This window comes from Protomyctophum bolini (assembly GCF_963924005.1).
Source record: "Protomyctophum bolini genome assembly, chromosome: 7".
In the NCBI taxonomy this organism is placed as follows: Eukaryota; Metazoa; Chordata; class Actinopteri; order Myctophiformes; family Myctophidae; genus Protomyctophum; species Protomyctophum bolini.
Window position 1 is genome coordinate 35063281 of NC_137868.1, and position 26272 is coordinate 35089552.

Here is a 26272-nt window from a genome sequence, read left to right on the forward strand (position 1 = left end):
CAGTTCAGGATGGGATTATGGGAGCTGGTTAATCTGCAGGCTTTTAATGCGCTTCTAAAAACCTTCTCACAGATCCGCTGGCATCGGAAGGGCTTTGACAGTACAACAGAAAGCAGAGCTTTTCTAGGGGTCATTTCCACATGAGGGCAGATCTCAGTGGGTTCCTGGTCCAGCCGCGGTCCAGTGGATCGGAACAGACCATGGAGTTGCCGTGGGCGTGGACCAAAGTGGAGTGGACTCAGCTGGCTCGCCATGGAGCGGTGCTGACCGCCACAGCACTCTGTAAGTCACTGTCCAGTCAGTGTCCACTAGAGGTGTTGATGCTTCACTTTGTTTCATCCTAAAGGAATGACAGTAATTACTTATAGGCTACTCTTCATTAGTGACAGTTGGATGAGTGGAAACTGAAAAGGCTAAATATATGATCAGATTTAATGTAATATGTGTAGTGTCGCGTAATTGATTAGATTAACAACTGCAGGCTGTAGGCTAAAAATGTAATGGTTCTTTAACATAGTTTGTTAATCTACAAGTAGGCCAATGTTTGTGTGAAACTATACATGGATTATTTTAGCGAGATTCTGTCCGATTGTAGGCTACATTTTAGGGTATTTTTTCGGCTAATTGAATAGCCTATATGGAAGAGAATTGTTTCGGGATAAAATATAAATATATGTATCATCATCATATAAATACGGGAAAAATATTAAAATGTATTAATACATTTTCTTTTAATAATCGGCTGACCGCTCTAGTCTGGCATCTTGCATTCAATACAATGACTACCCTTATTCACTTTTCTGTATCGGTTTTGATTGATTGAATACTTTAGCCTAAGTAAGTAAATAGTAGGCTACATATGATGCCAAAAGGATAACAAACGGCCCTGAGGGCTTGTTTCCTATGTATAAAATTCATCGTGACATTTAAAGACATTATCATACAACATATAACATAATAAGAAATGTTGTCGACTAACAATTTAAGATCAATTTTATGTATGTCACACTGTATAGGTGTATGCAAAACAGCTATTTATTGGTTTATTTATTTATCATTTATTATAATCAATTAAACCAATTAGTAATACTATATTACATTATCCAGTGTGTATACTGAGTTTGACTACTGCATGGTGTTGGCGAAGTAACTAACCTTTTCAGCAGAACACAGCCAAAGGATGCTTCTGTCGTCATGGTTACTGTGTGTGTGTGTGACGTGTGTGTGTGTGTGTGTGTGTGTGTGTGTGTGTGTGTGTGTGTGTGTGTGAGAGAGAGAGAGTGTGAGTGAGTGAGAGATACTAATACTACACGTGTGAGGAATGTCCCCATGCACAAATCTATGAGAATATGAGAAATAAATCATTGAGTATTTGAATGCTCTGGGAAATTGTCCTTTTATGGTTTAAAAAGATTTTTAGAAGGTTTTAGAATCAAAATGGGGTCAGAATTAGGATTTAGACAATGTAGGATTAGTGGTTCACCCAATTAATGTGTTCACCCAGGTAATGACATTACACCACAGGAGTTATGCCTGATCATTTATAATTAGTTATGTGCTGGTGTTGTGCACTGACAATAATATTGAAATTCTTTATTGGGAATAATCCCTTGAGAACATCAAGACAATAGCAGATCTACATGGTTACAATGTGTTGTGATGCATTTTGAGCTTGTAGATGTCTTGTCAAAACATTGTAAAAATGACATTCATAAAACCAGTCCTAAAATGTTGATATTCATGCAAGTGTGTGTGTGTTTGTTTGTTTGTGTGTGTGTGTGTGTGTGTGTGTGTGTGTGTGTGTGTGTGTGTGTGTGTGTGTGTGTGTGTGTGTGTGTGTGTGTGTGTGTGTGCGCACGCACGCGCGTGCACGTACGTGTGTGTGTGTGTGTGTGTGTGTAGTCGTGGTGGGTCTACGGTGGTGGGTCAGGGGAGGAGTGTGTCGGTGTTCGGTGCGTTTGGATGGGAAGACAGTGGTGATCACAGGGGCAAACACTGGGATCGGCAAGGAGACGACGAAAGACCTGGCCAGAAGAGGTGTGAACACTGACTGAACAGGCACCTCACAGCATGCTGTACACTAGTGCCAAAACCCTTAAAGCCCAGGGTTGGCCTCGTCCTTGGCACATTTTTTTGTTTTTACACACCATTATAATGTTCTTATTTTGATAAGATCCCGTTACTGAATGTCAGTCTCCAGGTTCTCTTCAGCCCATATGACACTATGGCACACTATGAGTCCCCAAGTGGTTCTCAAACATTGTATTTGCAAGGACCCCCATAACTCCAAAATGGAACCAAATGGACTCGCCACAACGGGTCCATTTGGTTCCATTTGTACTCTCATTGTTTCAAACCTGTTATGGTCATTCAGGCCAATCTCTTTGTGTTCTGTTAATATTATTGTACGCTCAAAAAGTGTTACAAATAAGTGTTTAAACCTAAACCGGTTGGGTTTAGTGTGTGTGTGTGTGTGTGTGTGTGTGGGGGGGGGGGGGGGGGGGGGGGGTATAAGCGGGGGGAGGGGGCGGGGGCGGGCCCCTATGACGATTATAAAAACATTTAGTCTCTGCATATGCATCCCCTGTTGCTGAACAAATACTCACTTTAACTTTAACAAAAACGTTGTTATAAAAACCTTTTAACATAACATGCGTAGCTTATCCTATTCCATTTCCATTAACCAAGTTGTGCTCTCAGGTGCCAGGGTGATCATGGCATGCAGAGACCTGACACGGGCTGAGCAGGCTGCAGAGGAGATCAGGAAGCAGACAGGAAATGGAAACATAATGGTGCGACACCTGGACCTGGCTTCTCTCCACTCCATCAGGCTGTTTGCCAAAGAGTTCCTGTGCACGGAGGACCGACTGGACATCCTCATCAACAATGCTGGTGAGGCTTGGGAAACATCACCCATGACGAGCAGCATGGCATCTGGCAGGACAGGCAAACCAAAAAATACAGTACAGGATAAATGTGTAACTGCTGTCGGGCAGAAACCTCTCATCTCCATATTTAAAAATGTTGTGTTTTCTTGTAAATTAATTACCTCTTGGTCATACTACAGCATCACACAAAGCGACAAAGGTATCAAAAATAGCAGATCTACAAGCTACAAGCACATGTTTTGAGCTTGTCGATCTGCTAAACTTTGAATCCTGAAAAGTAACATTTATGAACATATGAGGTTTCTACCTGACAGACGATATACAAAATTGAAAATCTATTATAGTATTATTTTTAATTAATAAAGAGGAACATCATGTCACCTGTGTTATTAGCACAAATAGGCTGACCGAAATAATGGTAAACACTAAACATGGACTCGTGGTTTAAGAATGGGCAGATCCAGACAGTAGATTCACAAAGATGTCAAATGCCACTCGTGGCAGGAGTCTCTTCCTGGTTTTTAGACAGCTGGTGGATGGAAATGAAGCATGCAACCTGCAGCGTCGGCCAGAAAAACGGAAATCCTTTGCCTGACGCGAGCAGCATTTGGCATCTTCGTGAATCTACTGTCTCTACACACCCAGGATTTTGAATGGTCGGTCGGTCGCACATTGATGAGTGGCGCTCCTCTCTAGTATTTTCTACTTTGAAATGATAATTGAAAATCACACCTGTGTGATACAGACATGCAGACATACACACTGCCAGTCATTGGAGCAGTTAGGCACCGCTCAAAAATATATAAGAAATGAAGAAGAAAACTAAAAGGGATATTTACGGGTAGCCCATGAAAATGGGTCAGTGCAAAAAAGTAAAATAAACACTGGGCCACCCAGAGTGCCCTGCCAATAAAAACGTTGGACACAGAGAACGCTGAAACACAATGCTTGCCGCAGCTGGGAAAAGGAACGACACAGTGTGTATTTAACATAGAAATGCAATCCCGCATATATATGACCTAAAAAGTGACGGATTACAGCTTTAAGGAGAGTTCATTTGATTCAGGGGATTTATTCCATGCAATTAAATCCAGATCAGTTGATTGAGTTGAAACAAGTCTTGCTGAGAAACACTGGAACATGCACTAATGACCGATGGAATTCAAGCACGCTGGCAACGTCTGTCACTCCTTTCTTTTGTGGCAGTCATGCACACAAGCACCAAACCAGCTCACTGACTGCTAAAAGCCTGGTGACATCTGAATTCAATTTCAGGGGCTAGAACAGTGCCCAGAGGGGACAACAAACCCACGGCCACTGCTTTAGAAGCCAATCTTTCCAATGTTTGCATTGGTCCTATCTGCACATTGGATGAAGAATTACCAACATTTGTTTACTTAACTAAAAGCATCAATACCATTGTAGAAACACTCTAGCCAAGTAAAAGTCTGGTATACATCTTTTTACTTAAGTAAAAGTATAAATTAGTGGCATCAAAATATACTTACTAAATTGGGACTTGAAGGGGAGAATTTTTTTTATTTTATTTTTCCTTTGTCTTGGAGTGGCATGTTTTGCGCAACAACAGTCTTTTCATTATTTGTCTTATTGAAATTGCAATAAAAAGATTTTGAAAAGAAAAAGAAAACAGTTAAATTACTTATTATGCAGAAGGTCTGATTTCACAAATGTATCAAATGCATAAAGATCCTTTGAAAATGGCAGATCTATAAGTTCACAAAACGTTGCATCAAGATGCGTTGTAAGCTTGTACATTGGCTATTTTCAAATTGCCAAAGTAGTTACTAGTAAACGTATGTAGAAGTACAATTATTGAAAATTGAAAGTAACTCAAAATACTGTAAAAAACCACTGGTTCTGCAATACAGTTTGCTATTAACCACATGAACCATCATGTCATGTGGCATGTCTTAATAGCTACCCCAGTTAACACACGACTCTGCTGTTTAGTAGCTTTTATCATGGGTTGAATGCCGATGTGTCTATGGCAATGAATGGAGTAGCATGGACTTAAATTTGTGTCTGTCTGTCTGTCTTGTCTGTCCGTATTTCCATCCATCCAGGTGTGATGATGTGTCCAATGTGGCTGACAGAGGACGGCTTTGAGACCCAGTTAGGTGTCAATCATTTGGGACACTTCCTGCTAACCAATCTGCTGCTGGAGAAGTTGAAGTGCTCCGCCCCCAGCCGGGTGGTCACTGTTTCCAGTTTGGCTCACAAAGGAGGTAAACCTATTTTAATACTGGTTTCTACTGGACTCTGCATCCAGCATCACACAGAGGAGGCAATCGTTTATATCAGTGGTTTCCAAACCTTTTAGCCTGTGACCCAAAAGAGAAAACCAGCAGATCTACAAGCTCACAACGTGTCGCTTCGTGTCACATTGTGGGCTTGTAGATCGGCTATTTTCACTACTAAACTTGTCTTTGATTGCAGGGACCCCCAGAAGAGAAGATTAAAAAATAAATAGACATAGAAAGGTAGACGCCTCCTTCGGCTCTGGGGCTTATTTACTCAAGTGAGGGCCAGCTTCCACGTTGGTGCTTCACTAGTCTCGCGTAGCCAGACAACTATTGCCACTTGCGAGAGGCAACAGTATGGCAACGTGAGACTAGTGCTTCACAGAAGCTTCCACGTGGACGTTAGGGTCTGAAAAGTCCCTGAAAAGACGCGCTGTGATTGGCCAGTAGTGACTTGAGTGGCAGTGTGCCTTCTGCACTTCTGGCACACTTTCGCCCTCACGTCGATACACATGACTTCAACGAACTGCAGCGGCCAATGAGGCATCCATTTCTATACAGCGTCGCAGTCCCGCCCCCTTTCATGACGACACCAGGCCCATGAAATGAATCCCAATGCATTTTTCCCCATAGACATTTATTTATTTAAAGACCTTTTAAGCGCCGTATGAAGCCAACTCGAGTCGTGACAAATCATGACAATAAACACAATATTTTGGACCAAACAAATAATTACAAAGAAAAACAACAAAAAAAGTGTTTTTTTTCTACTTTAATTCTTTGACTGGCCCAAAACATTGTGTTTATTGTCATGATTTGTCACGACAAGAGTTTGCTTTGTCCGCGGCGTAAAAGTCTTTAAATAAATACTTTCTGAAAAGTCTATGAGGAAAATGAACAGGGATTTATTTTCTTGGTCTCTCGAGGGGGCGGGACTGCAAGGCTCTATATAGACAAATCCACAGAGGGTTGCCTGGGTGCGGCCATTACTGAGGTGTACCATTAAGCACAGCAGCACTGATTAGCCACACCTGGCCTACGGAGCACCTGCTCCATGGATTACACCTCAGTAATGGCGGCGCCCAGGGCACCCCTCTGTGGATTTGACTATAGATCTATTTTTAATATCTATGGTTTAGAAGTGGTGGTCTCTACTGCCCACTGCTGGCCCCTAAATGTACTATATTATTTTAGACTCTTCAGTAATCATTTCAATACTGATTAATAATCATCATTCATCACAGCATTGTTTGGTTGCCTGTCATGCTTTCTCTGTGTTTATCTCTCTAGGGAAGATCAACCTTGATGATTTATTCTTCGCCAAGCGTCCCTACAGCTCTTTAGAGAGCTACCAACAGAGCAAGCTAGCCAACGTCTTGTTCGCCAGAGAGCTAGCCCACAGGATGCAAGGTAATACCTATAGAAATCTATAGAGCAATCTGTCTATAATGTATAATCTATACATCTGTCTACATATACGTGTATCGTCTCTATATGTTTGTCTATTGTCTATCTATAATCTGTGGTCTGTCTATTATCTATAACAAGGGGTTCTCAAACCTTTTCATGTCAATTGGACGGACCGCCAATCCAAACCATATCTATCTGACTGCAGACAACCATCAGAAAATATTTTGTGCCAGTGACCCCCATAAAAGTGTTAATAAAATAATAACATTCAAAATATATATATTATTTTTTTCCAAGATTTCTTTGTATAAAATATGATCCCTGGGGGTCAAAACAAAACAGAATGAAGTTTCATCAACAAACTTAAACATACCAGATATACTAAAATGTAACACTTAATCTATTATGCATTATTAGAATATATGCAGCAATTGTAGATATTCAGATATGTAGTTCTGCTATTTTTGTCATTATGTCAAAGTACAAATTAGTAGGGGTCCCTAAATGAACAATTCACTGTTCAGGGGTTGGCCATGACAATTGTCACCCCAGTCACACACTGCTGCTCCAATCTGCACCAAAAAACTAAAGAATTGGCCATAACTCAGTGACAATCGCTCTGATCAGTGGAATATTACTGTAGGACTGGATTTGAAGGCCGTGTATGGGCCTGGAAATCCAGTATAAAGAAAGCTCTGTCCTGTGCCCCCTCACAGGAACAGGAGTGACGGCCTACAGCCTCCATCCGGGGGTCGTACTTACAGAACTGGGTAGACACTGGCAGAACTGGTTCCCCTTGCTGGGACCACTGCTGTCGGCCCCCTCCCACCTCCTGATGAAGACCCCCACCCAGGGAGCCCAGACCACCATCTACTGCTCCGTCACCCCGGGTCTGGAGGCCCTGTCCGGACGCTACTTCAGGTAGTGTCTGAAAACGTTAGCTTTATATGCATTAGGCCAGTAATTCTCAAGCCGTTTGGTCTGGAGACCACCGGTGTGCCACAAGGGTATTGTAAAATGGGCCCTCAAATTAGAGTTATCCCGAGTCCGATACCAGTATCCGAAAAGCTGGCGATACTGCTTAACCCACTCAGACCTGAGGCCAATTCTGAAAAACAACACCAAAAGGGGGTTCCCGTATTGAAATGTATCTAGTTACGTAAAGGGGTGCCCGGTCTAGATGGACCGTTAAAGTGTTAGAAATACTGATTTAGAAGGCCTTTGTAGAATGGGCATCATGGGTTAAAATGCTGGTAGTGGTATCGGCGAGTATACCAGTATATGCCATTCCGAATCGATACCACATCATTTATCACGATTACAATTAGTCATATTTGAATTCTTCAGACTGTTTTATACTCTTACTGTACTATTTACATAGTAGCCTACAGTAGTATTATTTTACTAACTTGTAGCTGCACTTTAAATTTGTATTTATTCCTAGATCAGTGGTTCTCAAAACGTTTAATTCCATGGAATCCCATAACTCTGACTGTACAAATGGATGGGTCCATTTGTACACTCTCAAGAGTTACAGACCTGTAAAGGCCTATTTATAGTCTGGATTTTCGGTGGTGAGGTGACCACCGCTCCGGTGGTGAGCTGACCACCGGAACTGAAATAACGTTGAGCGGTGGTGAGTAAAAACAGAGAGACGGGCTGGATCGGTGGTGGTGGTTTGCTCTTCACAGCGGCTCGTGACGTCATGTTGTAGTTCGGTGGTCACCTAACCAACGAAAATCCAGACTATGTACAGTATGAGCCTTAAGGGTTCATTTGGAATCCTTTCAAGGAGTCCCTGAGCCACTGTCCTAGAATTATTTTAATTACACACTGATTATTGGAATCGGTATTGGGAAGGAAAAAAATGTATCGGTACATCTCTACCTCAAATGGGGGGCGGGCCTTGTGATTACAAGATGCATTGATGCAGTGATTGTGTGTTTGCTCCAGTGACTGTGCGGAGAAGACCTCGGCTCCGCAGGCCAGGGACGACGCAGTAGCCAGGAGATTGTGGGAGGAGAGCGCCCGATTGGTCGGATTAACTGACAAACAGTGACTCTGACCCGACCCTGTCCCTCCCTATCAAGAACTCTGACCCGACCCCGTCTCAGGACCGCAGACGAGGGATTCCTCCAACCTGCCAGCCGGACTAGCCTGGGTTCCAGCTTGAATCGCTGTGTGCCGTGATTCTGAATTGTCACTCTCTACTCAGTCTGGGCATGCAGAGGCTGCTTGACTCGCATTTCATAACGTCAACTGTTACATAGCCACGTTGTTGCCGATACGTCATCAGCCAGCGCCACTCTGTCCATGCTTCTCACTGTTGAAAACAATAACGCCGTTCGAGACGTGAGAATAAAAAGTAAAAACCTACGGTAAAAAGTAAATGATTCAGTAGATCACTGTCATATTCAGTAGTACAAAAAAATAATCACACCCGTGTGAAGTAAGTGGTGCAACTCCGTGTGGGGGTCCCCAGGGGGTCCCCGGAACTTCCAGACCCACAGGAACGCGCCCAGGGTGTAGGCCCGGTTCCGGCGAGCTGCCTGTCTCCGAAACGGTCGAGAAATTAGTTACCGTGCAGAGGTCCCCAGGGGGTCCGCGGAACATCCAGACCCCCAGAAACGCACCCAGGGGGCCGGGCCGGTTTGGGCCAGCCGCCCCGTGCCCGAAACGGAAACGAGAAATGACAGTTACCCTCTACTGTACTGTACCGTCACACACGAAACCATCATATACAGTATACAGTCAGTTAATATGTGTTTACACACACACACATAGGCTGCGCAACAGTGACACTTGGTTGTGAAAACCAACCGAACGATATTTCCGTGCTCGGACGTACAGAGTACAGACCCAGCCAGACACACAAAGCTCCGTAATGAAGTGGTTGCACCACTTGACGGCTGTGTGGGGTGAGTTTAGTGAATGATAAGGGGACGTTGCAGGACAACAGTAGTAGCTGCGCAGTGCGCATTGATACGTCAAACTGGTGTTTTTCCTCAACCCACACTACAGACCAATCAGAAGCCACGGTTCCATTTCAACCTTCATATGTCCCGCCTACCTGTGGAGAATAGGAGACTTTCCAGACTGAGTAGCGCAGTGACATGTTCAGATCCGCGGAACACAGCGAATCAGCCTGGAACCCAGGCTACAGCCGGACAGCCATGTTTAGATCCTCTCATTGTTGTAGAGCCAACATGGAGTCCAGAGGACTCTGGTGGAGAACTTCTACCGAGCAGACTACACCTCCTTTCTGTCAAAGCTATTGTAAGGAAGGAAAGGACACACATGTTCTATTATATGTTATGGCACAGACTGGACTCACTGGAAGACAAACTGGAGCCAGAAGTTCAATGGGATACATGAATTGAGGTCAATTCACTTGTCCATTGAGGTCAAATGGACAAACATATGAATAAACATTATTTGTTTGATTCCCTATTTTGTCATATCAGTAGATTCAGATAGATCAGTTCAGTAAAATATTTGTTTTCTGACGTCTTGTTTTTCGATGTTCCCGCTTCGGAGGTATCCAAATTGCACAGAATAGGTTTCTGACAGGACAGTATCAGCTGTCATTAGAACTTCATGTGCATACTGCTGGTTTTATGCTGCGTCTGTAATCTGTATACATGTTTTAGATTTTTCTCTCTCCTTGAGATATTCTTTAGTTTGGTTTTTTTTAGGTGACAAAAAAGTTGATTCTGATTGCAATAATTAGTTGACAGGCGGTTAATATCTGACAGTTTCCCATTGATGGAAAAACGAGTGACCAGAAAACGTGTGATATGTCTCATGAACTGATTATTTAACAAAGGTTACAGTAATTAAGTAAATAGTGTTAATTCATACACCTGTCCAGATGACCTCTCAGTCTCCATTTTGCCTGCGCAATGAATCTGCCAGCTGGAATCGACAGAAAAAGAAAACAATGTGTCTTGTCCTTTCCTGATTTACATGCCTTGCTGTGACCCAGAATAGACAATCAGGAGCCTGAAAAACACTGACCCATCTCGTCTCTAAATTGCACCTCTGTCCAGTTTGGGTGGTTGAGGTCTCACAGATGTCACACTATTTTACATTTAAATGCACAAAGCCAAGCACAAAATCATGCATCCATATTTGACAGTATAGTCAAGTGCAAGCTCATTGATTGGATCTGTGGCAATTTGGGTTGCAAAGATTGATTATTTTGCTAGTGATTTATAAATCAATTAATCACATTTCTATTTTATTTTTATTATTGATTAAACCAATTTGTTTGATTAACCGTTCTACTGCCATTATCTCCTAATAGTGTGTAAAGACGGTGAAGTATCCTCTGAAATGACCCTGGATGTTTCTGTACCTCATTTGATCTTTATTTTGTCATTGGAGTGGGAAGACTATGACAGGAACCAGTCCAAACCACTAATTGTTTCCAGATTTCTACCAGTCCCAGAGCATTTTTAAGTATTTCTGATGCTGTTCACTTGAATAAACAGGCATTATGCATCACATAATGGTCATTTCCACATGTAATGTATATGTTCTTATCAGACATAAAGAGATTAGATACAGAGATGCTACATCAGTGGTTCTCAAACCTTTCGGGATCAGGGTGCATGTTCTGCTATGTTTGTGTTATTTATTTCAGTGTCACCCCTACTTTTGCTGTGCAATGGTACAGCCGTTTAAGTTGTGTTTGACACCCCGTAGGGTTCCTGTCTAATAGTAAGACCCGCCCTATGGCAGTGTTTAATGTCATTTATTTGTGCATTAAGTATTTTTTTGTTGTAAGACTGATGAAAAAGTCAACAGTATGTATATCCATAACAAAGAAAGCAGCACGCTAGCAGACAGTACACTAGTTCTTTCTTTCAATCATTTTATTATTTTCTAGCTTTTTACTAGCTTAAACTAGTGTATTAATAAGATGTATGTTTATCATGCACATGTGAAAATAATAATAATGGCAAGCTAGGCAAGCATTGTCTGTAAATGTGACTTTGTTCTCTATTACCTCTTTGTCAAACTTGGGTGAAAGTGCTAACATTATATATCCATGTTGGGTACTTAAGTTGATGTTGAACCTTCATTTCATTAGTGCTGTGATTATGTAGGTCTAGCTATTTAATCAGTGTTATTTTGCCTTTGAGTGTTTATTGTTGTATGGGATTTGTTACAGTTGCTAATACATATATACTTACCATAATCAAATGTATCCTACATGTATTCACATTTACACTTGCTTACCTCTACTCATAAACTCTAAAGTAATTAATTATTATTATTTTTGTTGTATGTTTTTGCAGTTTCACTCCGTTTTCACAACTATACACACCTTCAGTCTGCAATAAATGTTTGGAGCTTGAAGCATACTTCCTGACTCATGTCCTCTGTGAATGTTTGTTTGGCTTGCTGTCTAATTGTAGTTGCCACACCTCAAGGAGGACAGTAGTCCCAGAACAGACCGAGCATTTTAAAGTATTTCTGATGCTGTTCACTTGAATAAACAGGCCTTATGCATTACATTATGGTGACTGTGCAATATGAAATCATCCACAATGATTAAATTATGTTCAGCTTTTCGGGATCAGGGTGCACTTGAAAATTTCAAAAGCTTTCGCGACACACACACACACACACACACACACACACACACACACACACACAGTCACACACACACAAGTTGAGAATCACTGTGCTACACCTACATCATATTGAGTTTGATTGTTCAAACAAGAGTATAGGATAATACAGTAGACTGTAGAATAACTTCTCTGTTCTGACCCAACCTATCAATACAGCATAAAATATTGTTGCCGTCAGGTGGAATCCATTACTTTTCCGGGAATGTTCCAATGGATCCAGGGTAGTTTTTTAATACTTTTCATATAAAACCCACAGACACACTTTAAGCCACTTTAAAGGTGGTTGCACAGTGGTGCGTTTTGCGGATATGAAAGTAGTAGGCGATCATTAGACTGTCACCAACACTCCACTAGACAGCTGTGGAAAACGGATAAGATCGACCCTGGTGACCTAAAAAACATTATATGGACGAAATATTCGGGGCAGTGTGCAAACCCAATTGACACCAAACATTGGCCAAAAAAACTTACGCGAACACCTTTAGCCTGGGGCTGGCATCCTTATTTAATATTTTGGCCATACATACCGGTAGGTGTTATTTTATCAAAGCCTAGATTTTCCTCTACTTTCACGTGGTTTGTGCCTGACAGCAATGATATGTAAAACAGTAGTAAATTTAAGTATTTAGATAATCCAAGAACACTGCTTGTACATGTATTAGTTTCATGAACACATTTCAGAGTTCAGAGATTTTCAAAGTAAATATAAATAAAATGTCACTTTTAATTATGTTTATTCTGTGTTTGAAACGGTCTGTCTATTTTCTGATCAGTCAATTCACAGGGGCTTTCTTGGCATGGGAAACATTGCAACTTAATTAATTTGCAATCAAATATAGAAGGTACAAAACTTGAAAACCAACTAAAAACAAACAAGCGTATTTTTAAATATATATATTTATATATCCGCTTGCATAACAGAGGATTATGAAGATTATGAATAACGGAGATGAGGATTATGAATAGCTAACGCTATCAGGCTAGCTGGCAAGCCTGGCATTAACTCAGGACTTTGGTACAACAATGTGGTCTCCTCTAATAATCCATATATTATCCATATCCATAGATTATCCATAGATAGATTATCCGTATATCTTTCAGCACAATATCTCTCGCTCTCTCTCACTCTCCACCACCCTCCATGTGGGCTCTGTCTCACACAGCTGGACTGCACACAGTGCACAGCTCGTTTGTACCACTTTTTACAGAAAGCTTTCTTCATTAGTATGGTTATCGTTATCGAAAATAGACAATCTAGAAGCTCACAACTCGTCGCTGATGTGACATGAAAATGTTTGAGAACCACTGCCTGAAGTGATTCACATGCTTGTTTTTCTTAACAATGGCGGTGGGGGACATGACATTCCTCATTACGTCAGATCTCCTGCAACCACGGCCCCGAGAGTGCATAAAATTAAATTATAAACACAAAACACCCTCTTTCTGTTTGTTCAGTGGTTACCAAAGTGGGGTCCAGGGAGCCTCAGGCGACAGGCGTTACTTGAGGGGGTTCCGAATGGACCCCTTAGAGGTCTGTAACTGGGAGTGGACAAATGGAACCAAATGGACAAATTATGGGTCCATTTTGTACACTACCAGAGTTAAGGAGGTCCTTGAAATTAAACCGTTTGAGAAGCATGAACTGAGTTGGTTCATCTAAGGCTCACTTGACCGTGGCGCTCTTCCTCCTCCTCCTCAGGGCCGGCTGCTCACCTCTTCCTCACAGCCACTTTCCTCCCCCGTCCACACGCACCAGCCTCTAGCATTGGCCGTCATGTCAAAACAAAAAAGAAAGGGAAAATCACAAATATGGCAAGGTTTCTTTCAGCCCCATCAGAGACAGATTGACTTCCATTATTAAATGAATTAATCAATATTAGAAAATGTATTTCACATATTATGTAGCCTCGGAAACCCAGACGTTTTTCATAATATGTGACAGAAAGTGCTCTGAGGTAGTGACTTAGCTTATGATCAATGTGCACAAAATAATTGCCGCTGATCAGTCCAGGAGATTTGCCGTCAAGTCTGGTTAAACAAACAAGCATTTTATATATTGAAGATATTTGACTACCTTCCTAAGTTCCTACCAACTCTTTCTGATATGAACAATAAAGCCATCACAAGTTTAGCAAATGGCACTGGTCAATACAGATGGAGAACTTTTAAATGGGAAAAAGTTTGTTTTAGTAGATGTTTTGCCCCTGCAGCCATTACGGCAACAAAGTGCCACACTGATGGGTCTATTTTTGTGTATACTGGGGACTCCATTTATTGTCTTGGTGTTATGTTATTATGTGCTATATATATAATATGGTTATGGTTTATTTTACTGTTGAACAGACTTGACAATAAAGGCATCATTATTTAAATAAATTTTAAAAAACGGTATTCCCTTTCCTTTCCCTGTCCTTATGTTATAATAATCAACCACTGAGGCCTCTCAGGCTGGACCAGCTTCACTCACCCCTCCAGTGGCCTCACACCGGCCCCGGTGCTTTCTCTCCAGGAGCTTGTATTTCATCTTCACTTCAGATAGCTGCACCTCCAGCCTCCGGTTCTTCAGTGTGAGCTTCTCATTGGCCTCACGGCAACGTTCAAGACGCTTCGCACACTCATAATCGGCACAGGCGGGATTGTCTTCTGACTCGGGTTCCTCCGCCTCCCACTCGCCATAAGTGGGTAAGACCGCCTCCTCCACCAGCTGTTGTTCCCTGTCCATGCACACCATCCAATGTGTCTGCAGGGATCAGGAAGTAAAATGTAACACTTTTTAAAGACATTTCTTATGTCACCTAGAACAGTGTTTCTCAAACGTTTGAACCTTTAATATGCATTAGGCCAGGGATCCCCATTTTTCCTTTTCTTTTTTAATCTATGGGACCCTAATCCTTTCATTAAATTCTGAGTGTCCATTTGGCCCCCTGGTGGCCTGCGGACTTGAAACAGTGACCTAGATACATTTGAGACTGAGACTAAAGTTGGCAAACTAACAGTCAGATTGGAAATACATAGCCTCAAACAATACAATTCAAAAGCAAATGTAACACAATGTAATACAATTTATTACATTGTGTTAACTCACCCACCTGTAGGTCTAGGTCAGTAACCATTGCCGGGCAGGGGTTTGTGGCCCTCAGCGCTGCCAGGAGGCCAACGGTTCGTTCCTTCCTGACCTTGTCCATGTACCTCTCCGCCTCTTCCTTGCTCAGCTCCGGGTGGCCGTCGACCAGCAGGTGTGTGTACAGCCTGTTACTTTTGTAATGGCACCCCGACACGGGACAGGCCGCGTCCCTGATGTCCACCCGCTTGGCCACCATGTCGAGCAGCAGCACCCGCTCTCCTTTGTTGGCTACCTTGTGTGTTTTCCTCAGGTGATTGGCCATTGTCAAGTACGGCTTGAAGCACACGGGGCAGAGCGTGGCGGTCCTGGGCCTTCGGGTGGTCTTTGTGTCTGAACAAAACAAAAGAAAGATATTTATGAGCCCAATTCATACTTCACTGTGTGCCGAAAATAGCCGATCTACGGTACAAGTTCACAACGTATTGCATCTGCGACACGTTGTGAGCTTGTAGATCAGCTATTTATTTAACACTGATTACCGATTAACTAAAAGCTGCAAAACCTTGAAATCTATTTGGAAAATCTGAAAATAAAAAAACTTAAAATACACCTTGCAATGATTGAACTTCATCATGTATAAGTTTTCACTTTAATTATACAATGAACAAACAAAAAAGTAAATATAGAATACACACAAACAAAAACTTGAGCTTGAGCACATTTTCAAATATAGCCTGCAAAATGTCACGAATAGAATTACCAGTCCAAGTGCTAAAAATAAATGACGTACATTCAGGTTGTGCTGTATCCAGAGGGGTGAAGCTGGGTGTATCCGTGTGGGGGGGTTGGGCCCCTTGCTGCGGTGTGACTGTATCCAGAGGGGTGAAGCTGGGTGTATCCGTGTGGGGGGGTTGGGCCCCTTGCTGCGGTGTGATTGTATCCAGAGGGGTGAAGCTGGGTGTATCCGTGTGGGGGGGTTGGGCCCCTTGCTGCGGTGTGATTGTATCCAGAGGGGTGAAGCTGGGTGTATCCGTGTGGGGGGGTTGGGCCCCTTGCTGCGGTGTGATTGTATCCAGAGGGGTGAAGCTGGGTGTATCCGTGTGGGGGGGTTGGGCCCCTTGCTGCGGTGGGATTGTATCCAGAGGGGTGAAGCTGGGTGTATCCGTGTGGGGGGGTTGGGCCCCTTGCTGTGGTGTGATTGTATCCAGAGGGGTGAAGCTGGGTGTATCCGTGTGGGGGGGTTGGGCCCCTTGCTGCGGTGTGATTGTATCCAGAGGGGTGAAGCTGGGTGTATCCGTGTGGGGGGGTTGGGCCCCTTGCTGTGGTGTGATTGTATCCAGAGGGGTGAAGCTGGGTGTATCCGTGTGGGGGGGTTGGGCCCCTTGCTGTGGTGTGATTGTATCCAGAGGGGTGAAGCTGGGTGTATCCGTGTGGGGGGGTTGGGCCCCTTGCTGTGGTGTGATTGTATCCAGAGGGGTGAAGCTGGGTGTATCCGTGTGGGGGGGTTGGGCCCCTTGCTGTGGTGTGATTGTATCCAGAGGGGTGAAGCTGGGTGTATCCGTGTGGGGGGGTTGGGCCCCTTGCTGTGGTGTGATTGTATCCAGAGGGGTGAAGCTGGGTGTATCCGTGTGGGGGGGTTGGGCCCCTTGCTGCGGTGTGACTGTATCCAGAGGGGTGAAGCTGGGTGTATCCGTGTGGGGGGGTTGGGCCCCTTGCTGCGGTGTGACTGTATCCAGAGGGGTGAAGCTGGGTGTATCCGTGTGGGGGGGTTGGGCCCCTTGCTGCGGTGTGATTGCCTCAGCCTGCAGTGAGAGTGTAATTGTTCGACGATTAATTGTCATACAAATAATTGAAATTATTAACCCCCTTAAGACCTGATGCCGATTCTACAAATGCCTTCTAAATCAGTAGTTCTCAAACGTCACCAAACTAAAATACTTTTGGCCGCGGCACCCACAACTGCAAAGGTTGTGTGCCTGGGATACCCAGAAGAGAACATTTGTGTTAAAAAAAAATCTAAATGAAACAAACATTTTCACACAATTTTGTACAAGCACAGCATGAAGTGAGGTGCTGTGAGCTTGTAAATCTGCTATTTTTGAGAACTACTGCTCTAAACCACTTTTCTAAATTCTATGAGTTTTCAGAAAAACGTATGTTGATACACACATACAGACATATATATAGCTAAAATCTCGATTGAAAATAGAAATGCATAAATAAAATGACATCCCAGCCCTACCATCTCCAAAGTTTTGCCTTTCACTTTACAGCGTTTCCGTCTGGAATGGCCACATCCTGAGTCCATGGGGTGGTTTTGGTGAGCTTCCACAAGAGGGAGTTTTATGTGGATAAGATTTGTTGAGGTTGTTTTAGCTATTTCTAGCTTCAGCTTCTTCATGGTTTCTTTTTTTTTGTATTTGGAGGCATTTCCTTCGACACGAAATGTATCATACCTAAAACAATTAAAAACACAATATAAAAGGAAGATATAAATTCATGGGTTGAAGAGAACAGGCAACTGGCTGACGGTCGAGGTCGCATGCACACATCCGCCTGGGTGACAGCAGACTGTGCCTTCAATTGTGACACGCACCCCAGAACCGGAAGAGGCGCCTACATTTATATGTCTATGGTCAGATCAACATATGGAATTAATTCTGTACTGGCCATATGTGGAGCGTGTCTTGAGTGTACAGGGTTTGATGAGGTTAGATCAACATATAGAATGTCAGAACAGGTCAGCTCCATATATGGAGATCTAAGGGTGGCAGCAGAAGCAGTGTCTTGAGTGTACAGGGTTCGATGACAGAGATGAGATGTACTTTATTATCCCCGCAGGGAATAATAAAGTTGCTGGCCAATATTGATGACATCAGGGATCTCCATATACGGGCTTAATATTGATGACAGTTATCAGGGATCTCCATGTCACGTGATGTCACAGTCATGACTGGGGTGACCAACCAACACACTGACAGGAAATGCACGATTTCAAAGTAAATAATAACTCTTTACATGATGGCCCTGAGAAAACAACAAATAAAAACAACTTTATTAGGGGGGGAAAGAAGCACTAAGACTAAGGAAATAAAACTATAAAAAATGTGGAATGAGTTAGCTGGGGAAAGCAATGTTGAAGACGTGGGTTTACAGGGTGGTTTGGAGGATGGGGGCATCTCTGACAGTATTAGGGAGTGGAGTTCTAGCTGCTAATGTGAACACAGCATTACGGTGCATTTACACATCGTAATAAATTCTAATTCAAATGTATTGTGAATCAGTACGTATCGGCTTTAATAATTAAAAAAATTATATATATATGTATATATATATATTTATGACCGGTAATAAAAAGATACAAATAAATTAAATTAAATAAAACGTACCTCTTCATGTGTCGAATAAACACTTTAGCTGGACAGTCAAATTTCTTCACTCTCTTTTCAAAGTGCCTCTTTCTGGTGTATACATATGCCAGAGAATCCCCCTGTTAGGCAAGTTCATAAATTATTGGCACAGCTGCACCAACGTCGACTTTGTTGCTGTAGGGCAGTTAATTATTTAATAAAAGAAATCACACTTGAGTGAACTGAGGGACGCCTATTTTGCTTTTGTACATTTTTTTTTATAGCAAATGTCACGACCGTTTTTCTTTATCCATCCTGGCTTCATTCTAGTATGAAACAAAATTTGTTACAAGATGCATTTATATCGGCCACAGGAAGACTTACGTTGTCATTTATGCCCCTAAACAAACATTAAAGTCCAAAGACAAAGTGCAAAACCTGGGGCGACAGGGCCTTCTCTGTGGCCGCCCCTCCACTCTGGGGCGACAGGGCCTTCTCTGTGGCCGCCCCTCCGCTCTGGGGCGACAGGGCCTTCTCTGTGGCCGCCCCTCCGCTCTGGGGCGACAGGGCCTTCTCTGTGGACGCCCCCTCCCTCTGGAATGCACTCCCCAAACATATTAGAGATGCCCCCTCCCTCCCTACCATCAAAACCGCAATGAAAACCCATCCTGTTTAGACTAGCCTTTCCAAGCTGACTTAATTTTAACTTGTTACATGGACTGTATTATTCATGGAAAGCACTATATAAATCCCAGATATTATTATTGAGGGGCGCTAGCTCCTCCTATAAACAGTCAAGTGAAGATTCTGTCTTAACACAAACATTAAATGCCACTGACAATGAATGGAGAATTTATTTATGGAGAATTTATGTGTCTGAGCAAATCAGCTGTCAGTGGAAACCCTTGGCTAAAAAGGGACCACCATTCTTGGTGACGTAACTAAGGTATGTTTCAAGGATGGTATAAGGTCAATTGATTGATTAGAGCGCCTCTCACTTCACACAGGTGTGATTTCTATTATAGACTTGGCTGGCAAAAAATTACATCATAACTGCCCTAAACAAACGTTAAAGTCCATAGAGACTTGGAAGTTGGATGGGATCTATTCAACTAATCTGAAGTAATTGAAAGAATAGATAAGTAAATAAGAAATAAGAAAATACTGGATATAGTTGCAGTCCTATATGGTTCTTCTGCCAATATACCTTAGTAGAAGCGGTGTTCTTGCGTTCTTTGCCATGTTGACAGCTCATAATGACTCTCTTTGTCACAGAAAGTGGGGTGTCTTCACAATAGTCCTCCACATGCCACAGAAGTTTTCTCTGTTTTCCTACATTCTCTGCTTTTCTCTGTCTCCCCTCGCTGTTGTACCTAGGATGAGAAGGGCCATACATTAACCCTAGTTTTAACCCATCAAGACCTGAGGCCTGTTCTTTAAAAAAATGCTTTTCTGAAAAACCCATTATGTTTCTAACTATGTAATTATGTATTTGGCCACGACCCAAATCTCAAAATATTTTGTTCCAGGGACCTAAAAATGTGTGTGTGACGGTGTGTGTGTGTATATATATGCGCACACATTTTGACGATTCAGCTATTTTTGACAAATATTCTTCACAGAATAGGGATGCTGGGGTTGAAGTCGTTAAAATAGGGAGTATATGTGCAGTATATAGAAAGGTGCATCAGGTAATCAAACTAATCAAAGTAATTCAAACATTGGCACAGTATAATAAAGATTGAGTACAGAACCTATAGGTAACAAGGCAATAACGTCACTGTCAGACAGAAACCTTGCATTTCAACATTTTTTGAGTGGTGCAACCACTCCTATACGGAGCTTTGTGTGTGGCTGTGTCCCTGTGTCCGTGTCCCTGGCTGTGTCCAAGCACAAAAATAGCGTTTGGTTGGTTTTCACCACCAAGTATCACTGGTGGTACAGTACAGTGACAGTACAGTACAGTGAGTCACTGTACTGTACTGTCACAGTACAGTACAGTAGACCCTGAGGACCCCCACATGGTAACTGTCATTTCTCGACCGTTTCAGATACGGGGCAGCTCGCCGGAACCGGACCGGCACACTGGGCGCGTTCCTGTGCGTTCCTGTGGGTCTGGAAGTTATGGGAACCCCCCAGGGACCCCCTCACGGAGATGCATCACTACACACACACCGGTGTGATTTTTTTTGGTTAATTAATACCCAAGTTCACCACCAAAATGTTTGCATTATGGTGTTGCATGGAGACTGATTATTTATTTTTCATAGTACTACTTGGTATGCAGATTTCGGTGTGTGTGTGTGTGTGTGTGTGTGTGTGTGTGTGTGTTAGGGCTGTCAGAACAAATTTCATAATGTGAATGAAATTCGAAAATGAAAATATATATATATTTGAATGCTAAAATACAAGATCTTGAAGAAGTAGAGCAGTTCACTTATTTAGGAGTCACAATTAGCAAAGAGGGAGGTGGCATGAAGGACCTGAGGAGTAGAGTGTCAAAAGCAAGAGGTGCATTCATCAGACTGAGAAACACCTGGAGCTCAAACAACATCATGAGAAGAACAAAGCTAAAACTGTACAGGACACTAGTGTTGCCAGTACTGCTATACGGATGTGAAACGTGGAAAATGAACAAAGGAGACAACAAGGCAGTTGATGTGTTTCACAACAGATGCCTACGAAGAATACTCCGTATACACTGGGAAGATCACATCAGCACCAAAGAGCTGCTAGAAAGAGCTGAGATGAAGCCGCTGAGTGAGGAAGTGAAGCTGCGTAGATGGAAGATGATTGGACACATACTACGACAGGACCACAACAATGACTGCAACATAGCATTAACATGGGCACCAGAAGGGAAACGAAGGAAAGGAATACCAAAGACCACCGTACCACCGTACCGTTGAGAAGGAGAGACAAGAAGCAGGATGGAGGTCATGGACTGAAGTGAGGATGGCAGCAGCTGACCGTGAGAAGTGGAAGCGCTCTGTGAAGGCCTTATGTGCCACAAGGCACGAAGTGGATAGGTAACATGTAACAGGCTAACAGCTAAAATTGACATTCGAAAGTAGCTTTTATCATTAATTAATTATATTTTATATTTGGGTTTATATTTTATTTTACCCACTTACAAAAATGTATTGAATAACGAATCTACCGCTGTGAAATCGCCCGGCCGCTTCTTGCCTTCCAGCCAGAGTTATAAGGGACTGAGCAACAATGAATAGCAGGGGGCGGGGCTGTCCTCACTCCATCAAGTGGGATAGCTTTGGGAGTGAGAGCGTCAATCAGGCTAGGCTACAAGCAGCAGCACGAAAGGTCTGGGAAACGGGGAATCACCACAACTGAGCATTTACGCTCGGAAATACCGCACCGGAGTGCACACCTTAGAGTGTGTCTTAGATGGACATAATGGACATAATGGCCGAATTTTGTATTGCATCTTGGGGCCAATGCTGGTCCGTTGACCATCATTGTGCACGTTCATGATGACATGACAAGGAAAATAAATCGGCAGCGGGTAGACTATTCATTGCTGGCCTGTTCATCGTGATAGCCAAGCATGCTGGTCTGGACTTGTCCCGTTCAAGATAGACTGAATACTCAATACTGTTTCATGATTTAATTAAGTCTACTCTACTCTAAATTCACTGTCTGTGATATTAATCTGTGCCAGTGTGCACTGTGCGCCATAAAACACAACAGTTATGAAACGCAATTTTTTTTGTGCCAATCTTTAATACAGTCATTGAAATAATAACTTTGGTGTTTGGATTTGGGGCCCTCTAGTGGACAGAACGTGTATTAAAAAACTTGATATTCTGTGTATATGGTAGGCTATATAATGAGCTAAAATGAATTATGTAAATCTTTTTTTACCCCATTTTCCTTCTAATTTAGTCCCTCCCCCAAACACGGGCCAATTGTGTTCGTACACACTTGACGAATTCTAACCCCTGAGTGCGGTGGTGGCTATTAGGCACTTATTGCGCCACCCGAATGCTGCAGATTTCCTTTTTTGATACATACCAAAAGTTGAAAGAACTCAGTGTGGCTCTTTTGTGGTCCGCCAGCAAGGTGAGTAGCTCTTCTTCCGAGTGGACAATTCCAGAAACATAGCCGCCGTCTCTCTTCAGTAGAGAGAAGGATGAAGGCATCCAGGACAAATCTATAAAACATGAACCCAAAGAGCTATAAGAATAACATTAACATTACTATCTGTGTATCACACCGTGATTTTACTTGACACACGTTATCTTATCAATTTACAGACTACTATACTATACAGGGGGATTGTTCCTTTAACTGTGTTGGCGGGCTGAGTCTGGGACGAAGAGTATTATGGGATATCTTTACTTTGTGTTCTGGTGTGCAGGGAAGCGGTCGCATTATTAAGAGGAAGAGAGATATTACTTTGTTGTTCACTACGGAGGTTGGATCACGTTTGTCCTTTTTGAATTACTATTTTGTTTATTAAATCACCAGTTCTGCAACACGGACTCCTTTTCCTTGACAGCATAGCAAGAAAGCATAAGGATTATTCCGGAGAGTAGAGACACGGTGGTTATAGGGTCTGGGGACCGACAGGGGTCCTTGAGGCCAGCAAAAATTCATGTTTAAGATTAAAGTTTTCACTATATGCTCGACTCTTATGTCACTCACTCCCTGAGTATCTATAGATAGACAGTTACTAACAACAATCTTCTCTTACCTTGACATGAAACTGTTTGAGAATCACTGCAATGGGTGTGGGTCTGGGATCCTTTGTTTCCTTCCTCCTTGACAAGCACTAACAACAAAAGGTTGTGCCTGCGTTATTCAAGCTGGTTATGAGTTAAAACAAAGTCAATGCAACCAATGGGACACAAACACTGTTTGGTGATGTACTACTAAATCTGTGGTTTCCAAGCTTCTCTGGATCAGGGCCCACTTGAAAATCTCAAAAGCGTTCACACGGCCCACCCATCTGAACATTTAAAAGGAGTAGTTCATACCAAAAAATACATTTACACACCCCATGAAGCCTTGTTTTTTGGTTTTGTCCCATTCCTAAGCCAATCATTTGATGTCTCAAAGAGTCTCCTACTGAGTCCCCTATTGACTGATGACCCAGTCATCAAATCATTGGCTCGGGAATGTGGCAAGAACAAAACAATCTCCATGAATTCAAGACTTCATGGGGTGAGTAATTGATAAATCATTGGGTGAACTACTCCTTTAGTAGGGCTGTCACGATTACACATTACATTTTTTGGCCAAATACCAGTATTTGAGGGCACACTTGCAATATCCTCACAGCCACAGGTTGAGAACCACTACACTGAACTAAATGTTAACATTAGCTAACGTTCTTGCAGCAGTTCTGTGTTGACAGTAGCCTTGGATCAAGACCATCAATTAGATTAATTTTATCGAGCAGTGGTGTAAAGTAACTAAGTACAATTACTCAAGTACACATAATTAAGTACAATTTTAGGTATTATTTTCCTTTTTTTTCGCCTTCAATTTCCAGTACTTTTACTTGCACTCTACTACCGGTACATCTCAGAGGCAAATATTATACTTTTACTCCACTACAATTATTTGAAAACTGTACTTACTACGGTAGTTACTTTGTAGATTTTGATTATTATTACAAAACATAATATTAACCACTTCGGTCCTATACACATTTCGGCTAATTTCAAACAATATAATCCGAAAATGTGTGACATTCTGCAGGAGTACTTTAAGTATATTTTGATACCAATATACTTTTGTACTTTCACCCATTTAGACCTGAGGTATCCCTGGTTAGTGAGAGACTCGCTAACCCACTGGACGAGGGCTAGACCTGAGGCAGATTCTAAAAACACCAGAAGCCATCGTCAAAAAATAAAGGAAAAAGAGCACCCTCTATTCCTTGGTCTGTCTCGAGAGACTACCTAAACCTAACCTAAAAGGTTTTCTGAATACCCCTCTGTCACATGGAACTATTTTGTGTCAAGTATCACCACGCCAGCAGCAGCACAGACGGGTCAAAGTTGAACGAAAGTCAATAGGTCAACGATACAAATTACGCTAGTTTTGTGGATTCATTTATTAGCCCCCGACCCCCACCAAATGACCGTAACATATAGTCTTTCGAGACAGACTGGTCGCTGTTTATCCTTTGTTTTGCCAATGGGTACCCAGATTGACCTAAACCACCACCACAGGACTCAGGCAACCAATTAATACCGTTGCAACCACTATATATATTATTATTTTTTGTTGAAATTATGTTTTTATTTTGGTCATTGTACAGTTTTGCATCATATGGTATATTGATGATTGTTCTTAAGTAACAGGTGTACATTTATCAAAAACATGTCATGTTATGACTCCTCCTGTTCAGATGCTCATTTTTTCAGATACATTTCCAGTACTCAATCATGGCCAAAGTTTCGCAACAGACGCAACTACTATATTAATGGGAAGTATTTCATACAGCTTTAAATCCAAAAATCTGAACTAACACATTGAGTACTTTTTCCTAATTCCACCACCACCACTGATGTCTTTTCAAATCCAAATGAACGGTAATTCCTTCCATATATAAAGCTGATCATTACCTGTTATTGTACACATAGATGCGTGTTGAATAATGGTATCTAGGTTGTCAATCAAGCCACAACCAACACATCTAGCACTAGCTTCCTTGGCATAGGCTTGGTCATCCACCGTGACCGCCATTGTTGTTGTTGTTTTCATCGGTGTTCTGGCTCGTGTAGGGTCGATCATTGTGCGCAATCAGTGCAGTGAGTGCACCGTAGGTAGCAAACTGAAAAAGAAATAATTCGTGTGTAAAACAACACAATGTATTATCGCTTTTAACCAAGAACTTTACCGCGCAGCCGCTTCGAGCATTGTGTTGTGTGTAACCACTAACGTGTCCCCACTTCACTTACACAGTAGTTAAACCGTTCCGTTTGGGTTTGGGTTCCATTTTTCGTCCGAGGTGGAAAGCAGGAAAAAAAGAAAGCCTGATGAAGCGATCGGTTAGGCTTTGGGTTCCATACCTTCTATGTTCCGTACACACGCACGCCTATATTTATGCTATATGCCAATCTATTTAGTATTATTATTATACTAGTAGACTCACATAATATATTACCATAGAGAAGGCTTATCATATATGTAGAGAGAAAAAGTAGGGTAAGGGTAAGTGATATTGTTTGGTATAAATATTTTTTTAAGGGTTAAAGGTTAAAGCACTATATTTTTGATAGTAATCATTTATCATTGCTATATAATCTATAGTGTAGCTGTAGAGTGTTTTTTCAGGAGTCTCCCCAACTCTCCAGCTAAAGTGTTAAACAGAAAATACATTTCAGCCAATCAGCTTCATGTGTTCCAATTTCACTTGTTTATCCTAGGATGTATCCTGTCGGAGTTCTCTCTGAAAATGCATTTTCTACTTAGTAAAGAGCTGGAGAGACCTGGAGACTCCTGTTACTGAACAACCACATAGGAAAGGGTTAAACTAATTAATTCAATGAGAATTGGTGGTAAAATGTATACGGTCATCTTGAATTTCATCTCACATGTAGATACTAGTCGCTAGTCTAGTAGACACAAGTCTTGCCAGACAGCAATCTCTGAATGAAGCGTTTGAAAATTGTGGGAGGTAACA

At 42.2% G+C, this 26272-nt stretch overlaps 2 protein-coding genes across 2 annotated transcripts; one reads left to right on the forward strand and one right to left on the reverse strand.

Annotated features, from left to right (window-relative positions):
* The first annotated feature begins 87 nt into the window (after positions 1-87).
* Positions 88-11809, forward strand: LOC308318185 (retinol dehydrogenase 12). The gene is made up of 7 exons (XM_080767625.1): positions 88-282; positions 1903-2037; positions 2701-2892; positions 4973-5134; positions 6440-6559; positions 7276-7480; positions 8513-11809. The coding sequence occupies exons 1-7, from the start codon at positions 141-143 to the stop codon at positions 8616-8618; spliced, it is 1062 nt and encodes a 353-aa protein (XP_080623751.1). The 5' UTR covers positions 88-140; the 3' UTR covers positions 8619-11809.
* Positions 11810-14644: 2835 nt separating this feature from the next.
* On the reverse strand, positions 14645-25433 carry LOC308318665 (uncharacterized protein; the record flags this gene model as incomplete). The annotated part of the gene is made up of 9 exons (XM_080768289.1): positions 25212-25433; positions 23330-23407; positions 22648-22786; positions 19823-19988; positions 18655-18755; positions 17508-17721; positions 16056-17067; positions 15291-15655; positions 14645-14941 (listed from the first exon to the last, which is right to left on the reverse strand). Exons 1-9 carry the CDS (start codon positions 25378-25380, stop codon positions 14645-14647), a joined length of 2541 nt encoding a protein of 846 aa, XP_080624415.1. The 5' UTR covers positions 25381-25433.
* Positions 25434-26272: the final 839 nt, after the last annotated feature.